We start from the raw sequence: 18,541 nt of genomic DNA, 5'->3' as shown, positions 1-18,541 counted from the left end.
GGACTTATGCGGTCCGGAGCACTCTTAGAAACACTTCAAGACGAGCAAGTAATATGGTCATGTTGCAGATGTCTAAGTGTTAGGTTCTAAATTTAGATTCTATATGCTCGTTCGAATCCCCGGCCCTTACATAATTTATTTGTTATTACGATGCATTTAAAATTTATTTTATATTTTTAAATACTCGATAGGATAAATTATCAGGAACAAAATTTGATCGTGGATACTAGTATATGTTTTATTATTATTATTTTTTATGTTTTTATTTATTTAGTTTATATATTTTATTAAATTTATTGTAGATTTAATTTGGGACTATAGTCTAATTTTCTCCCCCAATTATTTAGGCCAATTTTATAATTTAACCAATTTATGGGTTTTTTTAATGGGTCATTATTGGGCCTTGGGTTTAGTTTGTTTGGCCCAAAGCTATTAAAACCCTCCATAAACCCTACCTGTTCGATTCTGAAAATCAAAGAGGGACAACTGAATTTTTTGCAGAAGCTTTCTCGGAATCATATTCGCCGGCGATGAATTACAGGTTTCAAAACCTGTTAGGGGCGCCTTACAGAGGAGGCAATGTTCTGATTTCGGAGGACACCTTGTTAATCTCACCCGTTGGCAACCGAATCTCCGTTACCGACCTTGTTAAGTCCCAAACGGCGACGCTTCCCGTTCAATCGTCGTCCAATATTTGTCGAATCGCCGTCTCTCCCGATGGGGCGTTCTTATTCACCGTCGACGAGAAGAATCGTTGTCTCTTCATCAATCTCCGACGCCGAGTTGTGCTTCACCGTATGTTCTTCAAGAAGCCCGTCAGTGTCGTCAAGTTCAGCCCTGATGGTGCATTTATTGCTGTTGGCACTGGGAAGTTGGTCCAAATTTGGCGTTCACCTGGGTTCAAGAAAGAGTTCTTTCCTTTTGAACTGGTACGGACTTTTGCTGATTGTAATGATAAAGTTACAGCGTTGGACTGGAGTCCGGACGGCAATTACTTGCTTGCTGGGTCGAAGGATTTGACTGTTAGGTTGCTCTTTGTGAAGAAAATAAGTGGGATCAAGTACAAACCACACTTGTTTTTGGGTCATAGAGACTCAATTGTAGGTTCGTTTTTTGGGACTAATAAGAAAACCAATAAGGTAGTAAAAGCTTATACGATTACGCGTGACTGCTATATCTTTAGTTGGGGCATTACAGAAAATAATTTGGATGAGATGGAAGTGGATAATTTGGAACCGGCCTCACCGGGGACTCCTAGTAGGGATAGTGAAGGAAATGTGGAGAGTGGTGGGGATGTTAGTGTTAAAAAGAGGAAGAATTTTGGTGATGGTAAAGCGGATGATGAAGCTGAATACTTGCTTAGAGAAAAATGGGAGTTAGTTAGGAAGGATTGTTTTTCTCAGGCTCCGGCAAAGGTGACTGCGTGTGATTATCATAGGTACCTTGATATGGTGGTTGTGGGATTCTCTAATGGCACGTTTGGGCTGTATCAGATGCCGGATTTTGTGTGCTTGCACATGTTGTCGATATCAAGAGAGAAAATTACCACAGCCATTTTCAATCAGCATGGCAACTGGTTGTCATTTGGGTGTGCCAAACTTGGTCAGTTACTAGTGTGGGAATGGCGGTCGGAGAGCTACATATTGAAACAGCAAGGACATTACTTTGATGTTAATTGTCTTGCTTATTCACCGGATTCACAACTGTTGGCAACGGGAGCTGATGATAATAAAGTCAAGGTAACTTAATATGTTAAAGGTGTATTCTTTTTTCCAAACTTAACTAGCATGATCCGTAGTAAAGCGATTGCATTACTTGTGTTCAACTATGTAGCCTAGTGACATATGACATTATTCCCCCTTATATAATTCTAATTTTCCATCATTGGTTAGGCTGTATGGTGCCAAAATTGTTTGAGTTTCTTTTAGTAATTTCTTGTTGATGGATTAACTGGCTGATGTTACTTGTTTGGTGTAGGTGTGGACGGTTCAATCAGGCTTCTGCTTTGTTACGTTCTCCGAGCATTCAAATGCCATTACTGCTCTCCATTTCTTGGCAAATAACCATTGTCTGTTGAGTGCATCTCTTGATGGCACAGTTCGGGCATGGGATCTGTTTCGCTATCGAAATTTTAGAACTTTTACTTCCCCCAATTCCCGGCAATTTGTTTCACTGGCAGTAGATCAAAGTGGTGAAGTTGTTTGTGCTGGAACATTAGATTCATTTGAGGTATCCTCGTGACCTTTCTTGGAATATATATATACTCCCTTCTAGCTTTTCCTGCCTCATAGTTCATGTACTTTGTAGATTTTTCTTTGGTCGATGAAGACTGGCCGTTTGTTGGATATCCTTAGTGGGCATGAAGGTCCTGTTCATGGATTGATGTTTTCTCCTACAAATGTGAGTTATGAACGCATTCATTTACATTTTGAATTTCTTATTCTAAAATACCATTGTACATGATGCCTTTTTCATGCTGGATTTTTTCTCCCTCAAATTGCTCTGATTGTGCTCATCTTCTTCCCCATCTTTTTATGTCATTAATAACCATAAAGATGAGAGGTTTATTGCTTATCCTTTTTCCTAATGCTAATCACTCTGTATGACTCAATGTAGGCAGTCTTAGCTTCCTCATCATGGGATAAAACTGTCCGCTTGTGGGATGTTTTTGAAGGAAAAGGGGCTGTTGAAACGTTCAATCATATGCATGATGTCCTTACAGTGGTTTATCGTCCAGATGGAAGGCAGTTGGCCAGCAGTACATTAGATGGTCAGATCCATTTTTGGGATCCGATTGATGGTATATTGATGTATACAATTGAGGGGCGTAGGGACATAGCTGGAGGACGTTTAATGACTGATAGAAGATCTGCAGCTACTTCAAGTTCAGGGAAGTGCTTCACAACGTTATGTTATTCTGCTGATGGGAGTTACATATTAGCTGGAGGATGTAGTAAATTCATCTGTATGTATGACATTGCTGATCAGGTCAGTTCATATGCTTTTACTTTTATTTGTGGTATCTGACTACACGTCTTTCATTAGGCTAAATCACTTATTTTGATATCAACTATACAATCATTTAACTAGTTCTTCAAGGCTTTAATGCACATATACCTTTCTTGGCCTTTTGGCTAAGAAGCATGTGTAGTATCTGTTCTTATCAGTTATGAACATAATACATTATGTGTTTGTTTAATTGGAATTTTTTCATTACACCACAAAAGTTAAAGTGCGAAGATGATTTAAAATTTCAATTCCTTGATTAGGTTTGGGCTCTCAAATTGTTGTTGTATTAAAAATATAGTAGGTTGGCTTGTTTGTTGATTCATGTTTTATGATGAAAGAATTTAGATTAAATTTTGTTACTTCTACATTTCATGCTTGTCTCCCATTTGTCTTTTTCCTCACATTTTTCTCGTTGTATCATGTTGTGCTTGCACAGGTATTGCTGCGCAGGTTTCAAATAACCCACAATCTCTCTTTAGATGGAGTTCTTGATGTTCTAAATTCAAAGAATATGACTGAGGCTGGGCCCATAGATTTGATTGATGATGATGACAGTGATGTAGAAGAAGGAGTTGACCAACAAACACGGGAGAAATTGGGCCATGATTTACCTGGGTCGATGCTGAATCGTGGGCGACCAATTGTAAGAACAAAATGCTTGAGAATTGCACCTACTGGTCGAAATTTTGCAGCCTCAACAACCGAGGGAGTTCTTGTTTATTCAATTGACGAATCTTTTATCTTTGATCCAACCGATCTCGATATCGACGTCACACCTGAGGTAATGAATGTAGTTATTATTGTACAGCCATACACGCATAAGTTATTGCCTCCAAAGGAAAAAAATATTTTACGATAAGACAAATACAGAACTACGAGCAGGAAAAAGATATTTCTGGCACGTTTCTAACTAATCTTAGAAGTTGGGAATGTTGTCTTTAACCATTTATCCTTTCTAACATTGATCTTCTATATATATATTTTTGTAGGCGATCAATGCTGCACTTGATGAAGATCAACCGAGCAGGGCTTTGATTCTTAGCTTACGATTAAATGAGGATGATTTAATAAAGAAATGCATTTTCTCGGTGAATGTTGTGGATATAGCAAAACTAATCCAATCCATCCCACATAGATATTTGCAGAGGTTGGTCGAGGCATTAGCGGAACTTCTGGAAAGTTGCCCGCATTTGGAGTTCGTTCTACGGTGGTGTCAGGTAGTTTGAGTTTCAATTTTGATGGAGATATTGTCTTTGAGCTTTCGTTGTGAAAATGATTTCAACTCATCATTTTTTGTCTCAGGAACTCTGCAAAATTCATGGTAACTACATTCAACAAAATTCTAGAAACCTACTTCCTGCCTTAAAATCCTTGCAGATGGCCATCACCAGAACGCATCAGGATTTGGCTGATATGTGTTCGTCGAACGAGTACTTACTTAGGTATCTTTGCTCAACTAGTACCAAGAAAGGGACAAGTTAATGTCATGGCGGATTCTTGTCTTGCACAGGTGTCATAGCCAAAATTTTGTGTTGCAGAGACCCTCAGTTAAAGCCCTTTGAATGAGTGAGGCTATTTAACACCTACAATTTTATCAAATCTTTCTGATGTGTTGCTGGGAACAGCATGTATCAGTCAGATGGTTCATATTGGGTTGGTTTTGTTTGTACGTTAGGAGTTATTTTAATTTGCTTAAGTTTTTATATTTTTCTTTTCAGAGGATGCAGATAGTAAATTTAAGAATGAATACCAAATGTAATGGATGTTTGAGTTTCTAATTCCACAGGATTTGTTGGATCGAAACCTGTATATGGTATTGAGTTTTAAGAAAAACGAAACAAAATCGGTTAAACCATATCTCCTTCATACTTGATGACTGATAGCTTATTCAGTCTTCTGGTTGTTTGCAATATCTTTGAGCTTCTCCTTCAATTCTCCAGACTACACATGACAAACAACATAACAGTGTCAAGGCAATGCATCAAACAAAAGGAGACATTTTTTCTAAATAAAGGTAACAAAATCTGATCATAAACCGAAACTTGAGAAGTGAACCAAGTGTATATGTTCAGAGATCAGTCGAACCTGATGCATACTGAGTATGATATCTGATCCTCCAATAAACTCTCCTTTTATGAAAATCTGTGGAAATGTTGGCCAGTTGCTGCGTGAAACAATTCCTTATTATTACAGCATGTTGACGAGGATTTTACTTCTTCAGTCAACAATATCACTAGCTTATATTGACCGTAGTATTATACTAAGGTATGCATACCTGAATGATTTCACAGCATTTTTAAGCTCGGCGTCTTCCAAGATACTTCTTGCACTCAAAGGAACATCTACAAACTTAAACACATCAGAATTTTGGAGAAAGATGGCTTGCAATGGAAAGGTGGTGCAAGAATTTATATCCAGCGATTGACACAGTACTAACATGTAACCGTATGATTTGAAAATTCAATATAGATTCTCATGGCAACAATGATTTGAAAACGGAAGACTTTGTAACTGCCCAAGTCTACCGCTAGCAGATATTATCCTTTTTTGTCTTTCTCTTTCAGGCTTCCCTTCAAGATTTTTAAAACGCTTATGTTAGGGAGAGGTTTCCACACTTTTATAAAGAACGCTTCATTCCTCTCTCCAACCGATGTGAGATCTCACAATCCACCCCCCTTTGGGGCCAGCGTCCTCACAGACACTCGTTCATCTCTCCAATCGATGTGGGATCTCATAACCATAACCCTAACAAAACTCATGTAAAAGTACTGAGACCATATACCGAACAAAACTCATGTAAACTCATGAAAACTGAAGACCACATTAATCGGAACATTTCTCAATAAGCTTGACCAAAAGAGAACAGAATCATTAAAACACACACACACACACACACACACACACACAACGAACACTTACCATATAACTTCAACACTTTAACTGCCAGAGCGCTAAATCCACATTGAGGAACATCCGGCACTCCTTTCATGTAAATCATCACAGGATTTTGCTGGACATCCTAGCAACAAGATAGAAGGATGACGCCAATATATAACATACAAACTCATAGAAGTATAAATACTAGCAAGTCATTATGTTGAAGAATTAGAGGCCTACACCGACTTTTAAAACTAAGCCATTTGAAAATTAAACCAATAGTGCTGGTTCTTAAACTCCTAACATCCTACTCAAATCACAAAGCGTATAAATTTTCTACTTTTTGCACTATCTGAAAGATCTTTTTGTATCTTTCCTCTTTTGTGTATCTAAATGAAATTTAGAACGCACATATTTTTTCAGCTACCACAAATATTAGATGCATCAAGGTATGCTTCCTAGACAAATGTTACAAGTTCTATCATAAAATCATGCATACATACCTGTTCAACAACATCTCTCAAAGAAAGGACAGAATTCTCAAGTTTGTTTGTAGGTTTGAAATCTTCATGGGTATCAGGATCATCAGGAACAGTCGTTGCGTATGCCATTCCAGATTGGTAACAAAACCCGGGTACCTATCAACAGTTCAAAGGGAGGCACCACATTATAACATCCCATAGTACAAGAGTTGCAGTCAACTTTGATAGTTTGTATGTCATCACTACCATGTAATTTCACACTAGGCAGCATTCAGCGAAGTTTATTACAAAATTTGGTATGCCTCAAATTTAAGCAAGCGCAACAATTACTTGGGTGAAGAAAACATCTCACATGGGATAATATGAAGCTTAACTTCAAAGACAAAACTAATAACTAATGTGGCCAAAATAAAGAAAACAACATTCTTAATCCAGTGAAAAGTGATAAAATGAAAGTTGTGATCAAGAGTAATAGAACAGAAAATTTACATTATCAAACTACTGAGACAAAACAGGCAACATATTTAATTTAAGCATTCATCTCAAAACACCAAAAATAGGTATCCAACAGGCTCCAACTTCAAAGTTTAAACCTCCGGATAGTTGTGTGAGATAAAGGGAAGAAAGGGAAACTTGAACATAGTTCCATGATTTTCAGATGGCATAAAAATAAAAAATCCCCACAAAGTCACGCCTATAATCAACTGAACAAGAAAAAAAAAAAAAAAAAAAAAAACTAAAATCAATGAAACAAGACAAAAGAAATTAGAGACTAAACTATGATAGTATGATTTGTTCAAACCGTACAATTCTGCTAGTGCGAGTAGCTGGCAGACCAGCCAAGCCCTTGAAGAGCAAGTTTGATAACGCCTTTGCCATGGTTCCAACTACAACACTAAATCGTACGAGAAACTCCCAATTATATTATCTGATGTAAACTATAAACTCAAGAGTCAGCAAATTGGAGTACAGTTTTGAACAAATGCAAACAAATAGTAATATTATCAAGGTACAATAACAAACTAAAAAATCAGAACCAAATTCCCTGAGAAAAACAAAAATATTTGAACTTGACAACATCAGATAGAAGAATTACAATCAGACAGTAACCTCATTGAGAAAGACAAATTTAGAGACTACAATTGGTCTAACACGTAAGTAATAAATGTGAACATGAATTAATTTCATGCAATATTAGATTATAAACGGCTAATGTGGTGTCGCAGATCGTCCTAAAAACCATAGAAATCTATAATAGTACAACATAATACCACTAGATATCAGATAAAGTTGAATCAATACAGCGCTGTTGCTCAAGAAATGCAGAAATCGACAGAGTAAAAGAGATAAGATATAATCAGACCAATACGTCGCTGTGAGCCCAAAAACTTACCGTCGACGAAGATTTTTGCCGGGAACGGGGGAGCAGAGAAAGAAATACCAGTAGGTGGCGATGGGCAGTTGGGGCCAAGCGGGCGGGTCTTGGTTGCATACCTATTTTTTCATTTCTTACTAATTATCCGGTGCATCTCGGCCTATCTGATTACTGTACGCAGCTTTTAGTTAACCAATCAATAAAATCTTTTTTATATAAACTTTTAAATAATAATAATAAAATCTCTTTGATAAATGATAATTAGGCCAACCTTTTTTGGTACAAAATATAAACTTTTTCCCTTAATTTTTTTTAATTGTATCAATTTTCTATGATAGTTTTTCAACAAATAGAACAAAATATATTACAAATATTTTTACTTATTTAAAAGGTATAATTTTTTTTAAAAAAATTTATTAATATTTGTTATTTTTAAGATTTTCTAGAAATATCATCGTTTTATTGATATTTTAAAACTTGCATAAAATGCAACCATTTATATAATTTTCAAATAAATTTATATAAAAAAGACGTGGCCGAATCACATGGTCATCAATCAGCTATCAAACCGTACGCACGACCGTACTGTATTGCTGCTCCAAAGAGTCTTGCGATCCGGTGCTGAAGGTCCTTCGAAACACCGGCCAGTGAGTCTCGCTTGAAGGTTGAAAGCTCGAAGATCCTTCGGAATCTCTCTCTCTCTCTCTCTCTCTCTCTCTCTCTCTCTCTTTTTCGTTCATTCAATATCGACCCGGAGAATCGAAGTTTCCGAATTCGGACAGAAAACGGCGATCGAAAGATGTCTCTGACGGCCGTGAAGATGTCCGAAGACGTTTGGTTTACTTGTCTCACTCATGCATTGTCCACCGAGACTGAAGAAATCATGGGGCTTCTTCTTGGCGATATTGAGGTCACTCCCTAGATTTCCACTCTGCAATTTACTACCCCCCGTTTGATGGTTCTTCGACTTTGTTTCAGCTCATTCTCGTTTATTTTGCGTAATCTGATGTGGGTCTTGCTTTAATTTGTGTTTTTGGGTGTATACTTGCTGGCTTGGCTGCTTGTATTGGATGTCTAGTTTGAAACGAAGGTTAAATTGGTTTCTTCTGTTGTTTTGGCAAATGGGGTTGTTGTGGTTTGAATCCTCTGTATATTGGAGGTAAGATTATTGTGCTTCGTTGGCTTAGTTTAATGATTCCGTGGTCATTTTGTAAAATTTACAGTGAGGAGTGGTGTTTATGGTTCTCTCTGCAGGAGCTTTGATTCCAAATGATGTCTGTTAGAAATGAACTTGGTTTGTTTTTCACCAGAGTTCGTGTGAATTTGTTATATTAAGCATTGTTCTGTTTCTCTTTTATAGCTCTTGTTAGATGGTCTATCAGAATTATGGTCAACAGAGGATATTAATTCTAAAATTCATCTCTAGAGTTTGAATAGTTGTTTCATGGTTGATTCTCTAAGCTTTAAGCTTTTTCATGCCCTATCTATCGGGTCCTGTATTTGCATTCTTACAGAATTATTGTTAATTCTGTCATGTGTTCTGTTCTGACAATGAAAATTTGCAGCATTCAAAAAATGGAAGTGTTACTGCACTAATTTGGGGAGCATCGCCTCAGACACGGTCTGACAGAAGGAAGGACCGTGTGGAGACTCATCCTGAACAATTGGCTGCTGCATCTGCCCAGGCTGATATATCCTTTGCTCCTTTTATCATTATGAAATTCTTCTAGACTTTGTCCTATTTATCTCCGTTCGTCCTTTTAGTTCATCTTTTTTCTACTTTATCATTTAAATTAATTATTGTGCAACTGATCGACAATCTTGACAAATGCAAATATTTATCTCAACAGTTCAACTTAAAGGTGCTAGTTTTATGAAGTAGTTTATCGTAATGAGGTTAACTAATCAAATACTTAAGGAATCTTTTGCTTCTATATTTTTCACTAGTAATTAAACCTATGAAACTATTTTCTTTTATTCTATAATGTTATATACTTAATTTTATAGAACAGAATGACAACAATGACTGGGAGAACAACAAGAGTTATTGGATGGTACCATTCACATCCTCATATAACAGTGCTTCCTTCTCATGTTGGTTAGTATTGACTTGTCTATGGTGTCCAATTGTGACCCATCTTGCTCTTGAAATGTAATAACACCAAATTAAAAGGCTTTGCTCATCGATGAATTAGTTTCCATCTTGTTCTTCTTTTGTATGTTTCAGCTGGTGATCAAGTTTCCGTTCCATCTTGATATACCACATTATATCATCCTTTGAGTGAGAATGTTCTATTGATGATCAGGGACCAAGTCTTACTTGGAGATCCTAGATTTCTAGCCTTTTCCTTTACATTTTCCAATGGAAGGCCCTTTGTTTCAAATAATTTGTTATTAAGAAAAACCTTCACACATGGTTTTCGTTTGGTGTCACTTGCCAGGGTACTATAAAATAAAAGGCTCAATTTTTTTTTTTTTTTTTTTTTTTTTTTTTTTTTTTTTTTTTTTTTTTTAATTTTCTTCGTGTTCTAATGGTTCTATAATAGTAAAAAGAATCTAGGTCTCAGGAAATTTCATTAGCGCAGCTCTTTTTCCTCTTTGTATTCATCGAGAAGACTAAAATTTCCAAGGGCTGGCTCTTGGCTGGTTTTATATCCTTATTTTTTTAAACAAAGAGTTCAAAGAGTTGGCTGATTTAGTTAAGCATTATTCTACAAAAGAAAAGCTGTGATGGATATCCTTACGTTGTTTGGGATGATATCCGACCTTTCATGTCAAAGTCTAGTTCCATCTCCCTAAATCTTGCACGTTATGTCTTTGCTGCAATATAAGCTATTGGAAATTTTTTTAATCTTTTTTGGCACTTTCCAATTAAAGAAAAATAACTCCTTCAATCTTGTAAATTGTACTTTCTGCAGATGTGCGAACTCAAGGGACATATCAGCTCCTTGATTCTGGGTTTATTGGGCTGATATTTTCCTGCTTTAGTGAAGATGCAAACAAGGTTTGAGTAGTTTTATTTACTTTGAACAGTTATCTCTTTGCATGTTTGCTAAACATAGTTGGATAATTTCAGGTTGGAAGAATTCAAGTTATTGCTTTCCAGTCCTCTGATGGAAAACAGAATCACCTCTCAAGACCTATTTCCTTATCTCCTATGTATCGAAATTCAGTGATTGATGTTGAATCTTCTTTGAGTTCCTCTGATAATTTATCAGCAAAAGTGGGCGGACCAGGGGAGAGTCCCGAACAAGACACTGGTGATTCAATGGTTGCTGGAGCTATGAAGGTAGAAATACAACACATGTGCTTTACAAAGATACCTAAATCTGGATGTTAACATTCATATGACCAGCTTAAGTTGAATGATAAGCAGAAGGTTTTGCTTAAGTGTCAATTTTCAGGCAAGCATGATGTTTAAGTTAGACTGTTTATTAATGGGGAAACATGTTGACTCTGAAAATTTTTCATTGATTGATACTTGATGAGTTCTGCATTGGTTTAGATCAATAAATTTTATGCAGAAAAATAATAGCTTACCACCTTTGATGATCAAATTCAGGTACTTTAATGGGTTGAATTCACCCTTTCTATCTTTTCTTCTGCTCTCACTGTGGGTAAAGCTGCATGTCCTAATATTTTTGTAAGAGCCCAAGCTCACCGCTAGCAGATATTGTCTTCTTTGGGCTTTCCCTTTCAAGCTTCCCCTCAAGGTTTTAAAACGCGTCTGCTAGGGAGAGGTTTCCATACCCTTATAAGTAATGTTTCGTTCTCCTCTCCAACCAATGTGGAATTTCACAATTTTTTATTCCCCTCTGTCGTCGTACATCTTCCCTCAATCACTATCCACTCATTTTCATGTCAGTTGGGAGAATCATTGTTGTAAACGTGTTTGGTGAAAACTTCTGTGTTACTCATCTGATATGATGTTGTTGCTAATCACTTAGCTCAGGATAATCAATTGGTAACTGCTTGTCATCAAAGGAAATATCTAAGCATGTGCTCCTTGGATTTTATCTAATAATCCAGTTCCGGGAGTTCACTTTTGTTAACATTTGCAAGTGCGGTGCATTAGATATTTCATCCTTATTGATGTGTATGGCTCGTTCGACATGGTTTATACAGGGTTCTGGACGATCTTCAGAGTTGGGCTATTTCTTTGCTAATGCTGACACCAACTACCAAGGAAAAGAAAAAATGGGGGGTAGCTATCTTACTAGCAATACAAACAGTGGTACTACTGATATCGATCCTATGGACTTGACTGAAAGTATGCAAGAAGCAATGCACCGTTCAAATATCGAAATGAGGTACGTATGAAATGCAGATTTCTCGGCATTATCCTCAATTTTCATACAGTTATCTACGAATGGCTTTATCTTCTAACTGGTTCAAACTGCGTTACTCATGACTTGGTATTGCTGCATTAATATGGAGTCAGATGTGGCAGTATCTTGTTATTTTGTTCTTCCTTGAAGAACATTCATTATCATCATTTGTTTTTTCTCGAGCTGACGAACTTGGGCTTTACCACTCCTGATCGTGAATTTGTTGTCTTTTGCTGCCAGTGCTGCTGAATTCTCAAGGAAAGAGATTCCTCTGCATGTGATGCCGAGTGCTTCCCTCATAAAGCTTGATTCACCATTAATGTCTTTTACAGATTTACAAAATGTTCTGTTTGAAGAGGAGAGATCAGCTTATAACCAAGCCATCTTAAATAATATGAAGTACTGAAATGATTATTTCTTTCATGAATCAATCAATGGTTTCATAACCCATTTGCTATTGGCTCTGATCATTGCTTTTGTTTCTTGTAGGGATGGGAAAGCGCATCCGCTGACGTTCATACATCACACCTCAACATATCAGGCTTCAATGTGCAAGTTAATTGAATATTGGTTAGCCTTCAACCATTCATTTGTGCTCTTTTGTTCTCCATGCCTTATTTGATTGAACTTGTTCTTAGTGACATTTTCATTGCTTGCAGTCTTAGTCCTGCCATAAGTGCACTCCAGGACCGTTTAAAAGAGAACGAAATTCGGGTATGAATCGAGCCAAACACTCCATTTACATAGATTGATCCCATTGATTTTATGAACTGGACTCAAATGGAACATTTTCTGCACATAAGTTGTTGATGATCCCTTTGCTCTGATGAATTCAAATCATTACATCATTATATAGCAAAAGAGTGTTAGATTGTTAGATAGTTTCAATATAATTTTAGAGGTTGATAAATTTCACTTCACCTTAAAACAGTTAGCATTGCTGGCTGAGGAAGCCAGGAATCTGGAACTTGAGGCTGGAAAATCAAACGAGTCAGTCCCGGGATCACCTCACCAAGTTACGCATGGATCTGGAGCAAGCGCTTCGACAACACACAGGGACTCGTATGCTTCAACTGCATCAGTCGGTGCACGAACCGCAGGAAGCTCTGTTCACCGAAGTAGAAAGGGGTTGTGATGAATCTTTTGCCGGTAACTTGTTTTCCCAATTTCTGTAAGTCTGTATTATAGGTAGTTTGGGGTTTTTTTGTGCATAAAAACAATCCAAAGTATAGAAGAAGGGTCAAATGGCATTCATTATTAGCTTCCAAAACTTCACCTTCTTGATGTTGAATCCACTGAGCAGCATCCTTAGGAGTAACCCAATTTATGTGGGTTTTTTTTTCGTTTGTTTGGAATATTGATTAATATTGTTATTTCGATCGCATTTCTTTCAAAATCTCTACAAAATTATAATTCGATATTACCATAGTTTAGCATTAACATTAAGTTATTAAATCTTTCGTTGAATAAAAGCTAAAATAATGACGATAATGGTTATGTTACATCAATATTGTCGTTAATGGTAGTCTCGATCAAAATTAAATAAAAATTTGTCGTTTTACAGTAAAATTATTGCTTTTTTTTTTTTTTTTTATCTTTGATGCAATACGACATTAAAGTGGGCTCTTTTTTTTTGTTATAATTGTGAAGAATAGGGATTAATATCCATCACAATCAACACTCACTTTTTTGAACATTAATGTTAGAAAAGAAGGAAGTGTTTTTCCATGATTACCCATGTGAGAGAAATATGAACACAACTGTAAAGTAAAAGAAATAAGGGAAAAACTTTAACCACAAAAAAAAAAAAAAAAAAAAAAAAAAAAAAAACTAAAGAGGAAAGAAAAGATTGAAAATTTTACTGTCATTCCTTTCGAAAAAGTGGCGAGATTCCAAGATGAAACTAGAACTTGTTCTTCTATTACTCTCGTAGTTCTCGTTCTCGTTCTCGTTCGTAGTTATATACAAAGTTTGTTTATAAGAAAATGAAATATTTTTGAATTTTTTTTTACGTTAGCTTTAACGGATAGTAAAGTATCGGTCTGGTTGAATAATTTTTAGACAAATTTAGAGAGGGAACAAGTTATAGATCGAGTTGGTCGTGGTCATGCATGGAAGTGATTCCCAAGGAGAATCGAATCAGCCCCACTTTCCTTTTTTACTCTGTCTCTCTTTATAGTTTGCCTCTCTCTCTCTCTCCTCTTTAACCTTTACCCTTCCCCAAGAGAATGGATGCCACTTCTCTCTCATCTCCTCTTTTGGAGAGAGAAAGAGAGAGATTTGATTTGGTGGGTGTGGTGATTTGATGGTGGTGGGTATACATACAACACAAAAGACGATAAATTATTCGAGAAAGCGGCTACAATATGTGGCAAATAGTTTTCCACCGTCAAACATACGAGAGAAAATTAATGAAATATTTTATTTTTTGTATCTTATGATTATTAGGAGATATATTCGAGTCGAGAGAATATTTTGATAGTACTAGAATATTTTTGAAAAAAATAAATAAATAAATATATATATATATATATAGTTATTTGAAGAGAGAAAAGAAAAAGGAGAGTGAAAAAGAAAAGAAAAGAAAAAAAAAAGATGGTCAAAATGAAACCTCGAAGACTTGGTTATTCCAACTCAAGCTTTATTGAAACTCACATTTTTGGCTTTCTTTTTTTCTTTTTTGAATTTTAATTAAATTCCCTCTACTTTTTTCCTCTTTTCAATAACACTTTTCTCTATTTCTTATTAATCCTTATCAATTAAGGAATCCAAATTAATATATATAAACAATTATTTCACTCACTTTCATTTAATATTATGTATTTATTTATCAATATATATATTGAATAACAAGGAAAAAAAAAAAAAAAAGATCCTTTTTGTGGCTTTTTATGGATTTTTTTTTTCTTTCTGAAAAAGAAAAAGAGAGGAATCTTGTATGATTTAGGAATTATAATTTTGAATATTTTAAAAAGTTTGAACATTGTCCTAAATTACGTAAATAATTGCAAAATATTCTAAATTTCTACAGTTTATGGGAAAACAAAAAAACAAAAAAACAAAATATAGTTTCTTTTAATACAAAAAAGAAAAGTAAAAAAGAAAAAAAAAATAATAAATAAAAAGTAGAATTTGGGTGTGTATAAAAACGCCCCTTCCCTTCTTTACCTATTCCATACCCATTCTTCTTTCTTTCTCTTTTAACCCCAACCATTCCCCTTTCACTTAAGGTTTCTTCTTCTTCCATTCTTCCATTCAAATTTTTCAGACCCGTTCGCCCTAACGTTATACTCTTTTGTCTTATTCGAAACACGAACAAAATTAATTATTATTTTTTTTTTTTAAATTACAAGTTTAGTTTTTTAATTTTAAAATTTAAATAATAGCTCATTCATTTTGAAATGTTAAATTTGCGTTTAAATTCATAAAATTTAAATTTTTTTTTTTTTTTTTTTTTTAATTTAAAGATTTGTTAAATTCATGAAAATTGTGTTGACCGTTATAATCTAATCTGCAGAGAGAAGAGGAGAGAAGATGAGCAGACCGGGAGACTGGAACTGCAGGTCATGCCAGCACCTCAACTTCCAGAGGAGGGACATGTGCCAGCGCTGCGGGGACCCCAAGTCCGGCGGCGGTGGATGTGACTTTGGAGCTCTGTTAAACGGCGGTGGAAGAGGCGGGTCTGGATTCGGGTACGGCGGCTCCGATGTGAGGCCCGGCGACTGGTATTGCAGCATAGGGAACTGTGGAGCCCACAATTTCGCAAGCAGGTCGAGCTGCTTCAAATGTGGGGCGTTCAAAGACGACATGTCGGCTGCAGCAGGAGGCTTCGACTTCGATATGCCGCGCTCTAGAGGACTGTCCCCTTTTGGTTTTGCCAATCCCGCCGCCACCGCCGCCGCCCGTACTGGTGCCTCCGCTTGGAAATCCGGTGACTGGATTTGCGCCAGGTACCCCTAACTCTTCTGCCTTTCAATTCTCACCACCATCAAAAATTTTAAAAGTAATTTCTTTTTTCACCTTAATTTTTAATTTTATGAGTTTTCAAATGAAATTAATTTTTTTATTAAAAAAAAAAAGATGAAATATGAAATGAAGCCCATTTATCTTTTAAAAAAGATACTAAAATGTAAAGAGACAGGTCGGGATGCAATGAACATAACTTTGCGAGCAGGATGGAATGCTTTAGATGCAGTGCTCCAAAAGACTCGTACTAACAAAGCCAACGTCCTCCTTCATCAAGTTTTGGGTACGTGCGAAAATAAATAGTTAAAAAAAATGGAAAATTTTATATTATTTACTTATTTATTTATTTATTTGCAGGTATGCTTCCAAGAGAGCAAATTTGAAAGAGACTTCATAGCCAGCACTAGCCTTCTTCTTTCTTTTAGTTTCTTTAGTTTTGTTATTATTATTATTTTTTGTAAGTTTATCTTTTGTGGATGATGCTATTTCAGTGATGAAAAATTGAGATATTCTCCAAAAATCAATCTTTATTCTCTGTTTCATGTGATATCTCTTAATAATTAACTAATTTCTTCTAAATCTAATGAAAATCAAATAAATAAATAAATAAATAAATAAAAAAGAAAAAGAGAGAAAAGTTATTTACTTTTTTCTTGCTTTTGAATTTCCCATAATAATTATCCAAACACAAAAAAAAAAAAAAAAAAAAAAAAAAAAAAGCAGGAGGAAATGTTTGTTCTTTCTTCTATTCTGAAACTGAAAGAAAAAGCTAAAACTTTCTTGGAGTCGCCAAAAATTAAATATATACTATCAATTTTTAAATTTGTAAAATTATGTTTTCTAATTTTTTTTTTTTTAAATAATAAAATTCACAAAAACAGACTAACAAAACACTCAAACCCAACCACAAAATTAAATAGATATTTTTTAAAAAAAGTACTTAATTTCAACAACAAAATGTCCATATTTAACTAAACTACTCATATATCTAATTTTGTAATAATTTCTCCAACTAATTAAGCTACCTACTTTATATAAAGTTCTGCTTTTTAATTTGTTTTTTTTATTTACCAAAATCCCAGATAATTGTTTTTTTTTTTTTTTTTTTTTTTACTTTACTTTTGGGGCAGATAGGTTCATTTTGATTAATTATTCTAAGCATACACTAATCATGACTGCATGTTTCAAGCAATCAACCATTATTCATGAAATTAAGAAACAAAATGATGTCTGCTTTATGAACTAGATGATGTATTTAAATCTTAATTTTAATTTTAATAATAAGGTACGTTATCTAACTAATCTATTCATTTTGAAAGGAAAAGATGAATGACAATAAGTGACAGTCCAGTAGAGGATGTGTAACAAACCAACAAGATGTTAGGAATCACATACCTCCGTAATAGTTAGTATGATGTTGCCCACTTTAAGCATAAGCTCTCGTAGCTTTACTTTTCGTTTTCTCAAAAAGCTTCATACCAATGAGAAGTATTCCTTACCTATAAACCTATAATCAACATCTTAATTAGCTAATGTGGGACTCCTCTCCCAACAATTTTCAACACAAGATGCAAGTGGATGATGACAAAATATGCAAATAACTCATGTTAGTACGAGGAAATAATCTTCACTCCTGAAAAGCGATTTTGAAATTTTTTTTAGAAAGCAGATAGGTAAGTACAACATATACAAAAATAATTCAAGTTAGTACGTGAAAATAATCTTCACTCCCAAAAGAAATGCAAGACATGTACACTAAGGTGATCGTATCACGTAAGGGATCAGTTACACAATGTAGACATGAAGAAAAATATTATTATATCATATTAAACTTTAAGATGAATCAAAACAAAGCAAAAATGATGAATTTGTTATTAGTTGCATGTCGAAAAGTTTACTTTGCTAATCTTGAAATAAAATTACAATTCTAGTAATCAAGTTTCAACAAACAAGATCATGACACTCCGAGCATAACATGTCGAGCTAAGATGTTCATCATAGGAATTCAGAGAGTGAACTGAATGACTAATCCTGTTCAATGATTCAACAAGGCCGCAAGGAGTATTTGGAGGCAAGAAGTCATGCATTAGAGAGTATGTTGCAACACAGGGATGTCATATGAATAATTTAAGATTATGAGATAGATTAAATGCATATAAACTCAGAATAAAATTTAAAATTCAGAGATGACCATAATTTCGCAGTTCTAGTATTATAGTCATTGTTGCATCTTGTCTCAATCTCAGTCTATGGGAATTCCAAGTGGTTCTAGTGAGGGGCCGAGAGCATGAAGTGAACAACTATACCTTTCTCTAAGTTACTATGTCAGACCAAACTTGTAAACAATTAAAAACTACCTTGTAACCATGTAACAGGTCCAAACCCATCACTAGCAGACATTGTCCTTTTTAGGCTTTCCCTTTCGAACTTTCCCTCGAGATTTTTAAAACGCGTCTGTTAGGGAGAAGTTTCTACACCTTTATAAAAAATGTTTCGTTCTCCTC

At 35.2% G+C, this 18,541-nt stretch overlaps 4 protein-coding genes and 1 pseudogene across 7 annotated transcripts; 4 read left to right on the top strand and 1 right to left on the bottom strand.

Moving 5' to 3' along the window:
- Positions 1-466: 466 nt before the first annotated feature.
- Positions 467-4,812, top strand: PWP2 (periodic tryptophan protein 2). The gene is made up of 7 exons (XM_023669052.2): positions 467-1,739; positions 1,978-2,229; positions 2,308-2,400; positions 2,617-2,988; positions 3,446-3,790; positions 3,999-4,226; positions 4,312-4,812. Exons 1-7 carry the CDS (start codon positions 531-533, stop codon positions 4,489-4,491), a joined length of 2,679 nt encoding a protein of 892 aa, XP_023524820.2. The 5' UTR covers positions 467-530; the 3' UTR covers positions 4,492-4,812.
- Positions 3,114-3,224, top strand: LOC111789464 (U2 spliceosomal RNA; annotated as a pseudogene).
- LOC111788638 (monothiol glutaredoxin-S15, mitochondrial) lies at positions 4,738-7,912 on the bottom strand. Of its 4 annotated transcripts, none has more exons than XM_087121654.1 (7): positions 7,762-7,912; positions 7,176-7,263; positions 6,390-6,524; positions 5,929-6,019; positions 5,285-5,351; positions 5,095-5,173; positions 4,738-4,950 (listed from the first exon to the last, which is right to left on the bottom strand). In XM_087121654.1, the coding sequence occupies exons 2-7, from the start codon at positions 7,245-7,247 to the stop codon at positions 4,894-4,896; spliced, it is 501 nt and encodes a 166-aa protein (XP_086977780.1). In that variant the 5' UTR covers positions 7,248-7,263; positions 7,762-7,912; the 3' UTR covers positions 4,738-4,893. The 4 variants fall into 4 exon arrangements, with proteins under 4 accessions (XP_086977780.1, XP_023524823.2, XP_023524824.2 ...); XM_023669055.2 differs by having other exon boundaries at positions 5,929-6,028; positions 7,762-7,911; XM_023669056.2 differs by having other exon boundaries at positions 5,929-6,028; positions 7,176-7,296; positions 7,762-7,885.
- Positions 7,913-8,294: 382 nt separating this feature from the next.
- LOC111789075 (uncharacterized) lies at positions 8,295-13,467 on the top strand. The gene is made up of 10 exons (XM_087121777.1): positions 8,295-8,653; positions 9,309-9,435; positions 9,755-9,841; positions 10,662-10,747; positions 10,820-11,032; positions 11,869-12,053; positions 12,312-12,470; positions 12,561-12,641; positions 12,731-12,785; positions 13,003-13,467. Exons 1-10 carry the CDS (start codon positions 8,543-8,545, stop codon positions 13,204-13,206), a joined length of 1,308 nt encoding a protein of 435 aa, XP_086977903.1. The 5' UTR covers positions 8,295-8,542; the 3' UTR covers positions 13,207-13,467.
- A 1,712-nt stretch (positions 13,468-15,179) lies between these two features.
- LOC111788883 (RNA-binding protein csdA) lies at positions 15,180-16,584 on the top strand. The gene is made up of 4 exons (XM_023669445.2): positions 15,180-15,301; positions 15,589-16,021; positions 16,213-16,320; positions 16,395-16,584. Exons 2-3 carry the CDS (start codon positions 15,606-15,608, stop codon positions 16,286-16,288), a joined length of 492 nt encoding a protein of 163 aa, XP_023525213.2. The 5' UTR covers positions 15,180-15,301; positions 15,589-15,605; the 3' UTR covers positions 16,289-16,320; positions 16,395-16,584.
- Positions 16,585-18,541: the final 1,957 nt, after the last annotated feature.

The sequence above is a fragment of the Cucurbita pepo genome, chromosome 2, assembly GCF_057944985.1.
Source record: "Cucurbita pepo subsp. pepo isolate OVF chromosome 2, ASM5794498v1, whole genome shotgun sequence".
NCBI lineage: Eukaryota > Viridiplantae > Streptophyta > Magnoliopsida > Cucurbitales > Cucurbitaceae > Cucurbita > Cucurbita pepo.
This window is presented reverse-complemented; position numbering and strand designations above follow the sequence as displayed.

What these genes read in the sequence shown, in the direction of transcription:
- LOC111788638 (XM_023669055.2), bottom strand. Translation starts at nt 7,247, where the DNA reads ATGGCAAAGGCGTTATCAAACTTGCTCTTCAAGGGCTTGGCTGGTCTG. An exon ending in AATGCTGTGAAATCATTCAG is followed by an intron (nt 5,174 to 5,284) that starts GTATGCATACCT and finishes TGTTTCACGCAG; the next exon opens with CAACTGGCCAACATTTCCAC. An exon ending in TCATACTCAGTATGCATCAG is followed by an intron (nt 4,951 to 5,094) that starts GTTCGACTGATC and finishes TGTCATGTGTAG; the next exon opens with TCTGGAGAATTGAAGGAGAA.
- LOC111788883 (XM_023669445.2), top strand. Translation starts at nt 15,606, where the DNA reads ATGAGCAGACCGGGAGACTGGAACTGCAGGTCATGCCAGCACCTCAAC. An exon ending in GGTGACTGGATTTGCGCCAG is followed by an intron (nt 16,022 to 16,212) that starts GTACCCCTAACT and finishes GTAAAGAGACAG; the next exon opens with GTCGGGATGCAATGAACATA.
- PWP2 (XM_023669052.2), top strand. Translation starts at nt 531, where the DNA reads ATGAATTACAGGTTTCAAAACCTGTTAGGGGCGCCTTACAGAGGAGGC. An exon ending in GAACATTAGATTCATTTGAG is followed by an intron (nt 2,230 to 2,307) that starts GTATCCTCGTGA and finishes TGTACTTTGTAG; the next exon opens with ATTTTTCTTTGGTCGATGAA. An exon ending in TGTATGACATTGCTGATCAG is followed by an intron (nt 2,989 to 3,445) that starts GTCAGTTCATAT and finishes GTGCTTGCACAG; the next exon opens with GTATTGCTGCGCAGGTTTCA.
- LOC111789075 (XM_087121777.1), top strand. Translation starts at nt 8,543, where the DNA reads ATGTCTCTGACGGCCGTGAAGATGTCCGAAGACGTTTGGTTTACTTGT. An exon ending in CGTTCAAATATCGAAATGAG is followed by an intron (nt 12,054 to 12,311) that starts GTACGTATGAAA and finishes TTTTGCTGCCAG; the next exon opens with TGCTGCTGAATTCTCAAGGA. An exon ending in TAAAAGAGAACGAAATTCGG is followed by an intron (nt 12,786 to 13,002) that starts GTATGAATCGAG and finishes ACCTTAAAACAG; the next exon opens with TTAGCATTGCTGGCTGAGGA.